Source organism: Anthonomus grandis, chromosome 6, assembly GCF_022605725.1.
Source record: "Anthonomus grandis grandis chromosome 6, icAntGran1.3, whole genome shotgun sequence".
Taxonomy (NCBI): Eukaryota; Metazoa; Arthropoda; class Insecta; order Coleoptera; family Curculionidae; genus Anthonomus; species Anthonomus grandis.
This window is the reverse complement of record NC_065551.1, coordinates 35,376,375-35,388,544: the sequence shown is the minus strand read 5'-3', so window position 1 is coordinate 35,388,544 and position 12,170 is coordinate 35,376,375. Positions and strand designations below refer to the sequence as shown.

The 12,170-nt window shown below is 31.4% G+C and overlaps 1 protein-coding gene and 2 long non-coding RNA genes across 3 annotated transcripts in view; 2 read left to right on the top strand and 1 right to left on the bottom strand.

The window, feature by feature from the left end:
- The window catches only part of LOC126737823 (gastric triacylglycerol lipase-like), a 22,546-nt gene extending 17,909 nt beyond the window's left edge, over positions 1 to 4,637 (top strand). Inside the window, exon 8 of the mRNA XM_050442886.1 lies at positions 4,331 to 4,637. Coding sequence (XP_050298843.1) covers positions 4,331 to 4,483 — 153 coding nt within the window. The 3' untranslated portion in view covers positions 4,484 to 4,637. The remainder of the gene's footprint in view (positions 1 to 4,330) is intronic.
- LOC126737827 (uncharacterized) lies at positions 4,545 to 11,829 on the bottom strand. Its single transcript, XR_007661117.1, has 2 exons — positions 11,541 to 11,829; positions 4,545 to 7,898 (listed from the first exon to the last, which is right to left on the bottom strand). It is a non-coding gene; the product is annotated as an uncharacterized LOC126737827 (long non-coding RNA).
- LOC126737829 (uncharacterized) lies at positions 6,116 to 12,170 on the top strand. Its single transcript, XR_007661120.1, has 2 exons — positions 6,116 to 6,231; positions 11,754 to 12,170. It is a non-coding gene; the product is annotated as an uncharacterized LOC126737829 (long non-coding RNA).

The following is a 12,170-nucleotide window of genomic DNA, read 5'->3' as shown; positions in this document are numbered from 1 at the left end:
TCGTTTGTCTTCTTCCAAGTAGTTAGTGTTTCTCCAGAAGCTATTTCAGGTAGTTGAGCTAATTTTTAAATCATTTCAAGCTCTTGGAATAATTTTTCAATTTTTCCATCTGGTTAAGTCCACTTTTGAAGCTTTTCTAGGGCGTTAAGATGATTTTTCATGTGTTTCAAGCTCCTGGAATAATTATTGGTTTTTTCCAAGTAGTTAGTGTTACTCCAAAAGCTATTCCAGGCAATTCAGTTAATTTTTAATGTATTTTAAACTCCTGGAATAATTTTTCAATTTTTCCATCTGGTTAAGTCCAGTTTCGAAGGTTTTCTAGGAAGTTAAGATGATTGTTATAAGCAGGAATAGGAGCCTAAGTTTGATGTGCGTGACATCATCGGCTGTTCCATTGCCGCCGATATGAATAATAAACAATATTGTGCTGATCCATAGTAAAGAATAAGTGTTATTTAAGCAGATTTAGGTTTATGTGTGAGATCGCTTACGTGTTAGATATTATTATAAATTCGACCGTTCTCGTTCAGAGAGTTAAGTTGACTTTTGTATCCCTACATTATAAAATAAAAACTTTTAAATAAAATATAATATATCATTATAAACTATATAAAAACCGTGTTTTTATAATATGATCTTTTATGTGTTTTGAGCTCCTGGAATAATGTCTGTTTTCTTTCAAGTAGTTAGTGTTACTTCAGAAGCTATTCCAGGCAATTGAGCTAATTTTTAAAGCATTTCAAGCTCTTAGAATAATTTCTCAATTTTCCCATCTAGTCAAGTCCAGTTTTGAAGGTTTTCTAGGACATTAAGATGATCTTTCATGTGTTTCAAGCTCCTGGAATAATTATTGGTTTCTTCCAAGTAGTGAGTGTTACTCCAGAAGCTATTTTAGGCAATTGAGTTAATTTTTAATGTATTTCAAGCTCTTGGAATAATTTTACATTTTTTCCATGTGGTTAAGTCCAGTTTTGAAAGTTTTCTAGGAAGTTAAGATGATCTTTCATGTGTTTTAAGCTCCTGGAATAATTTTTGGTTTCTTCCAAGTAATTAGTGTTACTCCAGAAGCCATTCCAGGCAGTTGAGTTAATTTTTAAAGCATTTCAAACTCCTGGAAAAATTTCTCATTTTTTTCCATCTGGTTAAGTCCAGTTTTGAAGGTTTTCTAGGACGTTAAGATGATCTTTCATGTATTTCAAGCTCCTGAAATAATGTTTGTTTTCTTCCAAGTAGTGAGTGTTACTCCAAAAGCTATTTTAGGCAATTGAGTTAATTTTTAATGTATTTCAAGCTCTTGAAATAATTTCTCAATTTTTTCATTTAGTTAAGTCCAGTTTTACAGGTTTTCTAAGATGTTAAGATGATCTTTCATCTGTTTCAAACTCCTGGAATAAGTATTGGTTTCTTCCAAGTAGTTAGTGTTACTCTAGAAGCTATTCCAGGCAATTGAATTAATTTTGAATGTTTTTCAAACTTTGGGAATAATTTCTCAATTTTTCCATCTGGTTAAGTCCAGTTTTGAAGGTTTTTTAGGAAGTTAAGATGATCTTTCATGCGTTTTGAGCTTCTGGAATAATTTTTGGTTTCTTCCAAGTAGTTAGTGTTACTCCAGAAGCTATTCCAGGCAGTTGAGTTAATTTTTAAAGCATTTCAAGCTCTTGGAATAATTTCTCAATTTTCTCATCTGGTTAAGTCCACTTTTGAAGGTTTTCTAGGACGTTAAAATGATTTTTCATCTGTTTCAAGCTCCTGGAATAATTTTTGGTTTCTTCCAAGTAGTTAGTGTTACTCCAGAAGCTATTCCAGGCAATTGAGCTAATTTTTAAAGCATTTCAAGCTCTTGGAATAATTTTTCAATTTTTCCATCTGGTTAAGTCCAGTTTTGAAGGTTTTCTAGGACGTTAAGATAATCTTTCATGTGTTTCAAACTCCTGGAATAATTATTGGTTTTTCTTCCAAGTAGTAAGCGTTTCTCCAGAAGCTATTCCACGCAATTGAGCTAATTTTTAATGTATTTCAAGTTCTTGGAATAATTTTTCAATTTTTCCATCTAGTTAAGTCCAGTTTTGACGACTTTCATATCTTTCAAGCTTCTGGAATATCGTTTGTCTTCTTCCAAGTAGTTAGTGTTTCTCCAGAAGCTATTCCAGGTAGTTGAGCTAATTTTTAATGTATTTGAAACTTCTGGAATAATTTCTCAATTTTTCCATCTGGTTAAGTCCAGTTTTGAAGGTTTTCTAGGACGTTAAGATGATCTTTTATGTGTTTCAAGCTCCTGGAATAATGTCTGTTTTCTTTCAAGTAGTTAGTGTTACTCCAGAAGCTATTCCAGGCAATTGAGCTAATTTTTATTGCATTTCAAGCTCTTGGAGTAATTTCTCAATTTTTCCATCTAGTTCAGTCCACTTTTGAAGGTTTTCTATAAAGTAAAGATGATCTTTTATGCGTTTCAAGTTTCTAAAATAATTTTTGTTTTCTTCCAAGTAAGTAGTCTTTCTTCAGAAACTATTCCAGGCAATTAAGCCAGTTTTCAATGTATTTCAAGCTCTTAGAATAGTTTCTCAATTTTTCCGTCCAATTAAGTCCAGGCTTGAAACCAAAGTAACGACACCCCTCTGTAATATCCTAGGATCGCATTTTCTAAGAAAACGTTTAAAAAAAGTCTGGTTCAATTTTTACTTCAGAAAATTCAGTATTGCCCATTTTTTTGACCCCAAGGTCAGTTATCAAGGTCATTTCAAAGTTAATTTTTGTTTTTTAAATGGAAACCTCTATTTTTTATTGATTCAGATATTCATTTAAGATTGGTATTGAAGTAACTCTTTAAAGTCATTTCAAGGTCAAAGGAGTTATGCAGCGAAAATTGGCTTTTTTTGTTCCGGAACCATAAGGACGTTGGTTAAAAATTCAATGGTGTCATCGATTTTGATCCCAAGGTCATTTTTTAAAGTCATGTCATAATCAACTTTTCTTTTTTTAAATAAAAACTTCTATTTTTTATGTTGCAATCAGAAATAAGAGAAAATTATACATTCCGATGTGTATGTCACCTTGGGTTTAAGGTCATTTTAAAGTCAAACGGATTTTACAACGGGAATTGTCATTTTCTATTCTAAAAGGCCGATATTGGTTAAAAGTTCAGTGTGTCCTTGTTCTTGAAGTACCAAGGTCATTTCAAAGTCAACTTTTGTTTTTTAAATATAAATCCCTATTTTTATTCCGGAACCACGAGAGGCTTCAATATTGATTTAAAATTCAGTGTCATTGTTCTGAGTTATTCAAGGTTATTTTCAAGGTCATTTCAAAGTCCACTTTTCTTAATTGGAAGCCCCGATTTTTCATTCCGGAATTAGAAAAAACGCAAAATGTTTCTTTCAGATGTGGACTTAGCCTTAGGGTAAAGTAACTCTTAAAGGTCATTTCAAGGTAAAACGATTTTTGCAACAAGAGTTGGCATTTTTTATTTCGGAACCATATAGGGCGATATTGGTTACAAATTCAGTTGTTCCTGAACCCAAGGTCATTTTCAAGGTCATTTCAAACTCAAACTCACTCTTGTTTTTTTAAATAGGAACCCTTGTGTTTTATTCCAGAATAAGAGAGAGCGGAGTAGTATCATTGGTCCCAAGGTCAAGGTCATTTCAAAATTCCAATTTTTATTCAAAAATCAGAAAAATCGAAAAAATTTTACTTTTAAGGTTATTTCAAGGTCAACCGAGTTTTTCAACGAGAATTTGCAACATCAATAAAGGCAATTTTTGCAACAAAACAACTTTTGATTATTTATATAAAACCCATCTGCAAATTTATAAAAAAATATTTGTCATTCCATTAAACGCATTTTATAAACCTATTATTTAATAATTACTGGATCAACTTTAAATACCCTCATACTACACGTGTAAAATTAATTTATATATTATTAATTTATATATATAAAAATTGATCCATAATTGATAAACTCAACTAATACCGAAGTATGCCATTGAGGTCCATTAAAATGGACATCAGGAAAAAATGCTCACAAAATTGTTTTAAGTGAAATTATTTAAAACAATTTTGGTTTCCTGTTACACAAAGAAGGGATCAGAAAACCGGAGAGAAAAGAAAGAGTCTATCGGTTATTCGTTCACTTTCGGAAATAAAATGCTTCAAATTAACTACCTGCAAATGCAAAAATTTTGGAAATCTGAATCTCCAAAGTTCGGGTTCAGCAAAGTGTACATCTGGAGAAAAAAAAGTACCCATGTCCAGATGTCAATTTTCTTCCTAGTTTCACTTCAGGAAGCTTTTTCCTGGACTTCATAATTGATTTCTAATTTTTTTACAGGATTTAGCTTTCACCGAAAGTAAACTGCCTCGAGTCCTGGGCAAATATCGAGTCCCATTCAAAAACTTCAACCACATGGACTTCATGGTCGGTTCGAACGCCAAAGATTTAGTTTATAACGAACTAATCACCTTAATGAACAACCACAGGTGACGTGAATATTATTTAAAATAATTTTTAGAACCCGTTGTGATATATAAATTAAACAATAAAAAAAATGAACAAAACACATTTATTTATTAATTAATATTGTGTATACAAATCATAATTATTATTATTGCTAAACATCAAACATACAGTATTCTTACATTTAAGTACATCGGTTTTTTTTTGTTACTTTTTTTTTTAAATTTAAGTCTGAAGTAATAAAATAATACAGTAAGTAAAATGGTTGTTTTTTTTTGTTTTAATACACCGGTCGCTTATAACCTAATCATCGCTCCTTTATAATAAAAAAAAGGGAAACGATTTTTTTTTACTCATCTTATATACATTATAAGTTTGATTTATTTGGACAGATTTGCAGTTTATAATACAATTGCTGGAGGGAATGTTTTGTGGGTACCGTATGTGTCTTTTACCACTTATTTTCGCATAAAAATCACGAGTGATAAGTGATTATAATCACTCTTTTTAGAAGATAATCGTATATCCAAGATACGACGTTTCGTGTTTTTTAGAATTGAGGGTTTTAGGAAGAATATTTAGAGAGAAAATTAGTGAGCAGATTTTCATTGAGAAGGTGAATCTCCTGTTTTAATTGCCTGAAATAAAAAAAAATATTTTATTAATTCCAGGCAGTTTAGGATTAAAGTCCTGATAAAAATTGTCTAAACAGACAGAAGAAATTGGGATAGGAAGGACGAAAATGATCCTCTCTCTTTAGCATGCCACATTATTATTTACTCTCCTTGTCTGCTAAAAAAACATTTTTGAATATATGGCAAAAGCTGACTTGATCCCTGAATATCCATCAATGAAAGTCCATAAGAAACTTGAAGTTTCTGAATGAATATTCATTATCTGATGCAGATATGCTGATTTGCAGTTTCTGGATTCCATTACTTGCTCACGAATTCTTATACAACTTCAGGAGTCAATATTAAGTTTTCCTAAGATCCTTGAAATTGTGGAGTATTGGGAATCAATTTAGAGAATTCGGTGCAGAGAAGTAAATGGAACCTTTGAGGACTTATGACAAGCTTGGGATTCCAAAGTCTTGTATCTAGACTTGTTCAAAAAGCAACATCTACAAGAGTGAAGATGTTCTGCACTTTAAGTTACAGAAAGTTATCAATGAAGCACTGGTTTTGTGTTACTCTGAAAAAGTTGGTTTACACTTGTGGAACATGCTTCAATTTACTCTATAAAATATCCACAACCATGACTCAAATTTATTGTTTATGAATTAATTATCTTATAATCCAGGAATATTTCAATGAATATTAGGCATTTTTTATTTTTATTACTCAAATTGCTTGTATCAGGAACATTCCTATTACATTGGTTCTTTTAGAAAAGAATATTTTGAATTTTCTTGATTTCTTGAACTATTTTCGAATGCTTTCATGGTACGACTATGGAATCAGAAACATTAAGTAACTATAGGGTGCCCAAAAAGGTGCAGCCGAACTTGCAAAAAAAATAAAAAATACCAAATTTTCCATATATGTTGTGAAAATTGCATGTTTTGAAAAAGCAGTTTTTCGTGATTTTCTCCCACTGTAAGTCAAAGTCCAAAATTTGGAAAACTGCCTGTAGAATTTGAATAAAACAAAAAGCATGATATTCAGATTGTTGCCTGGAAATGTTGTTTAGGGTTCAAAAGAGTCCAAGTAAAAGTTTGTGAATTATTCGCTTTTATTAACAATGTAGCTTAAGAAGAAACTATGTCCTTCAAGGTGACCACTCACTTCAAAGTCCAAAATCTGGAAAACTAACTGTACGATTTGGATAAAATAAAAAGAATTATATACAGTTGAGTATTGTCTGGAAATATTGTTAAGGGTTTAGAGCAGTGCAAGTAAAAGTTTGGGAAATATTCGCCTTTATTTACTGTGAAGTCTAAGATGGCAGTATGTCCTTCAAGGTGACCACTTACTTCAAAGTCCAAAATCTGAAAAACTAACTGTATGATTTAGATAAAACAAAAAGCATGATATTCAGTTAAGTATTTCCTGGAAATGTTATTAAGGGTTTAGGATAGTCCAAATAAAAGTTTGGGAAATATCCGCCTTTATTGACAGTGAAGCCTAAGATAGCAGTATGTTCTTCAGGGTGACCACTCACTTCAAAGTCCAATATCTAGAAAACTAACTGTATGATTTGGATAAAACAAAAAGCATGATATTCAGTTAAGTATTGCCTGGAAATGTTCTTAAGGGTTTAGGATAGTCCAAGTAAAAGTTTGGAAAATATCCGCCTTAAATGACAGTGACGCCTATGATGGAAGTATGTCCTTCAAGGTGACCACTCACTTCAAAGTCCAAAATTTGGAAAACTAACTGTATGACTTGGATAAAACAAAAAGCATGATATTCAGTTTAGTATTGCCTGGAAATATTGTTAAGGATTTAGAATAGTCCAAATTAAAGTTTGGGAAATATTCGCCTTTATTGACAGTGAAGCCTAAGAAGGCAGTATGTCCTTCAAGGTGACCACTCACTTCAAAGTCCAATATCTAGAAAACTAACTGTATGATTTAGATAAAACAAAAAGCATGATATTCAGTTAAGTATTGCCTGGAAATGTTATTAAGGGTTTAGGATAGTCCAAATAAAAGTTTGGGAAATATCCGCCTTTATTGACAGTAAAGCCTAAGATAGCAGTATGTCCTTCAAGGTGACCACTCAATTCAAAGTAGAATATCTGGAAAACTAACTGTGTGATTTGGATAAAACAAAAAGTATGATATTCAATTAAGTATTGCCTGGAAATGTTCTTAAGGGTTTAGAACAGTCCAAGTAAAAGTTTGGGAAATATCCGCCTTAAATGACAGTGAAGCCTATGATGGAAGTATGTCCTTCAAGGTGATCACTCACTTCAAAGTCCAAAATTTGGAAAACTAACTGTACGATTTGGATAAAACAAAAAGCATGATGTTCAGATGAGTGTTGCCTGGAGATGTTGTTCAGGGTCCAAAACAGTCCAAGTAAAACTTTGGGAAATATTCACCTTAATTAACAGTGAAGCCTAAGATGGCAGTATGTACTTCAAGGTAACCACTCACTTCAAAGTCCAATATCTAGAAAACTAACTTTATGATTTGGATAAAACAAAAAGCATGATATTCAGTCGAGTATTGCCTGGAAATATTGTTAAGGGTTTAGAACAGTTCAAGTCAAAGTTTGGAAAATATCCGCCTTTATTGACAGTGAAACTTAAGATAGCAGTATGTCCTTTAAGGTAACCACTCACTTCAGAGTCCAAAATCTGGCAAACTAACTGTATGATTTGGATTAAACAAAAAGCATGATATTCAGTCGAATATTGCCTGGAAATATTGTTAAGGGTTTAGAACAGTACAAGTAAAAGTTTGGGAAATATTTGCCTTTATTGACAGTGAAGCCTAAGATAGCAGTATGTCCTTCAAGGTGACCACTCACTTCAAAGTCGAAAATCTGGAAAACTAACTGTTCGATTTTGATAAAGTAAGAAGCATTATATTCAGTTGAATATTGCCTGGAAATATCGTAAAAATTTAACACAGTTCAAGTAAAAATTTGGGAAATATTCGCCTTCATTGACAGACAAGCCTAAAAAGGAAGTACGTCCTTCAAGGTGACTATTCATTTCAAATTTCAAAATCTGGAAAACTAACCGTACGATTTAGATAAAATAAAAAACATAATATTCAATTGAGTATAGCCTGAAATTGTTGTTAAGCTTCAAAATAGTCCAAAATTAATTTCTGATTTATTGATTTTAATTCCAATTAGACAGTTAGGACTTTTTTGACCGCAAATTGTGGATAAACGGAATTTTAGATAAAAAGGAGTATTGTAAATCAAGAATTTAGTGCAAAGAATGAAATTAAACCTATGATGATTCATGACAAACTTTTGATGGAATTAATTTTTATGGAATATCCTCAGAACATTCTGAGATATCAGTGATGCCAAATGAAAGAGAAAATATATTCTTTTGAATAAATATTATGCGTTTTTTATTTTTATTATTCACTTGCTTATCTCAGGAATATTCCTATTACATTGGCTGTAAAAGAGCATTTTGAATTATATTTTGGTACGCTTTCATGCCATGACTATGGAATCGGAAACATTAAGATGAAAATGTGCTCGAAAGAAAGAATCTTAAAATTCTCTCTAATTATATGAGGAAAACTACATTATTTTGACGTCCCTGGTTACTTTTAAGGTGTATGTTAATCTAATAGGAATAAAATGGTTTTTATGTAAAAATAAATGAACTATACGGTGCCCAAAAAGGTGCAGCCAAACTTGGCCAATTAACGAATTGCTGGCATTTGGAAGTGCTGTAAGCTGAAGCAAAACCTGCTCTACTACCTCAAACGTTACATCGCGTGCTGCTTAAACTTACTACAAAAAGACCAGCTTTGATTGACTTATGGTATTTAATGGTAAAAATCCTTAAAGACTACGTGGTTTTCTTTTAAAAATATTATATGTAGCAATAATTATAATAATATTATTATTATAGGCTATTCCTTTAATGAGCCTCCATGAATAGTCAAAGCAGATAATAAGTTGTTTTTTTTTTTTGATTTGTTTTATATAATCTCGACACCTCTGAGGGACTTGCTCTCCGTACAGAACTCCTCAAGGTGAATATAACAAGTCTACAAATACGAATAATACATTAATAGTAAAAACATTGTTTAACTAATTAAGTACGCTAGCTACCTAAGCAATAAAATTAACAACGTATTGCACAAATAAAATAAAACGATAATTATTATTTACTATATAACGGTCGTAGTGCCCTCCTTTAATTAAGGAAGGGTAGTAAAGTAATTAGTATAAAATCCTTAACCCTCTAAAATGTTCCTAATTAAAAGTAAAGGTAACGAAAGGAATAAATACAGGGTGTTTGTTAAGTAGGTGGTGATTTTAAGACGGGAGGTTTGTATTAATGTATTATTTTTTAGGTACAGGGTGTTTATAGTGGAAATCCGGATACATTTTGAAACAAATTGATGATTGTTTCAAGGAAATCGCTTGTTTTGCACGAAAGGTTTTTCGTGATTTTCTCCCACTGTATTGAAAAGAGAATCGAAAATTTTTATGAAAAAATTATATAAACTAGAGGACGTTTATGGGCATTACTTGGGAACTACTTGAAAAATATTCACAATTTTTTTATGGTAATGCAGAGAAGCTTTTGAGCATAAATTCAAGGGTAAAAACATGGTTCTAGGTTAATAATTTCAGGAATCAGGAGAGTTTTTGTCGAAGCATTTATTTTTGGTAACTTTCTAAGCGCCATTTTTTACTATTTACAAATATATGCACTTAATTAAAGAAATGTTATAAAAGTGCAATTTTTGCTTAACAGTTTCATATATGAACGTTTTTTGTACCTCAAAAACTCTCTAAGTTACAGACGATTTAGTCGACAGAGGTCCAAGAGAAACGCATCAAGAATTTTATTAACTAAACGAGTATAATTTGGGAATTACTTGAAATTTTTTCACAATTTTTTTTGCAATAATGTATGGATGGATTGGAGTGCAAAAACATGATCCTAAAGTAGGATACTTTAGTAGAAAATTCTAAAAAAATGTTCTTTTAACGACAGTTTTTTAGGATTTTCTCCCACTGTATTGCAAATAAAATGAAAATATCTCTTTGTAACGACGCTCAAAATTATTTTAAACAACTTTTATATGAACGTTATTATTGTTATATTTATTCGTTTCTTGTAAAAAATTAAAATATAAAAAATTTCAAAACCTGCGATATTGGCCCAAAACCAAAAAATGCCAATACCTTCTTTTATATTCGTTTTTGTGAAAAAATTGTAAAGTACTTTTTAATTTGCAATTAAAATTAGCATCAATTGAAACAATAAAAAATGTCAAATTTCTCATACATGTCGAGGAAATTGCCTGTTTTGAATAAGAAGTTGTTCATGATTTTCTCCCACTGTGTGAAAAATAAAATAAAAATTTCTGTTTGTAGGCATGCATAATAATATTCACAATAACTTTTATATGGAAGTTATTTTTTTTAAACTCATACAATTCTTTTAAAAAAATTATATATAAATAAAAAAAATATTTTTGTTGAATTTGTGAAATTAATGGCCAAATTTACAATTTTTCTTATTTATTATTTAAATGAAAAAATTCATATTTTTAATTGCCTCTTTTGCATAATATATTAAAAATTGGTTTTTTTCGTTACTTTTAAAATTTCCAAATTCTAGTCTTTACTGGCCCAAAACCAGAAAACTACAATGACCTTTATTGACAGTGAAGAAGGAAGTATGTCCTTCTTCAAGGTGACCACTCACTTCAAAGTCCAATATCTAGAAAACTAACTGTACGATTTGGATAAAATAAAAAGAATGATATCCAGTTGAGTGTTGCCTGGAAATATTGTTAAGGGTTTAGAACAGTCCAAGTAAAAGTTTTGGAAATATCCGCCTTTATTGGGAGTGAAGCCTATGAGGGCAGTATGTTCTTCAAGGTGACCACTCACTTCACAGTCCAATATCTGGAAAACTAACTGTACGATTTGGATAAAATAAAAAGCATGATATTCAGTTAAGTATTGTCTGGAAATATTGTTAAGGGTTTAGAACATTCCAAGTAAAAGTTTGGGAAATATCCGTCTTTATTGAGAGTGAAGCCTATGAGGGCAGTATGTTCTTCAAGGTGACCACTCACTTTACAGTCCAATATCTGGAAAACTAACTGTACGATTTGGATAAAATAAAAAGCATGATCATCAGTTGAGTATTGCCTGGAAATATTGTTAAGGATATAGAACAGTTGAAGTAAAATTTTGGGAAATATCTGCCTTTATTGACAGTGAAGCCTAAAATGGAAGTATGTCCTTCAAGGTGACCACTCACTTCAAAGTTCAAAATCTGGAAAACTAATTGTACGATTTGGATAAAACAAAAAGCATGATATTCAGTTGAGTATTGCCTGGAAATATTGTTAAGGCTTTAGAACAGTCCAAGTAAAAGTTTGGGAAATATCCGCCTTTATTGACAATGAAACCTATGAGGGCAGTATGTTCTTCAAGGTGACCACTCACTTCACAGTCCAATATCTGGAAAACTAACTGTACGATTTGGATAAAATAAAAAGCATGATATTCAGTTGAGTATTGCCTGAAAATACTGTTAAAGGTTTAGAACAGTCCAAGTAAAAGTTTGGGAAATATCCGCCTTTATTGAGAGTGAAGCCTAAAATGGAAGTATGTCCTTCAAGGTGACCACTCACTTCAAAGTTCAAAATCTGGAAAACTAATTGTACGATTTGGATAAAATAAAAAGCATGATATTCAGTTAAGTATTGCCTGGAAATATTATTAAGGCTTTAGAACAGTCCAAGTAAAAGTTTGGGAAATATCCGCCTTTATTGACAATGAAACCTAAGATGGCATTATGTCCTTCAAGGTGACCACTCACTTTAAAGCTCAATATCTGGAAAAATAACCGTACGATTTGAATAAAATAAAAAACATGACATTCAGTTGAGTATTGTCTGGAAATATTGTTAAGGGTTTAGAACAGTCCAAGTAAAAGTTTGGGCAATATTCGCCTTTATCGACAGTGAAGCCTAAGATGTCAGTATGTCCTTCAAGGTAACCACTTACTTCAAAGTCCAATATCTAGAAAAATAATT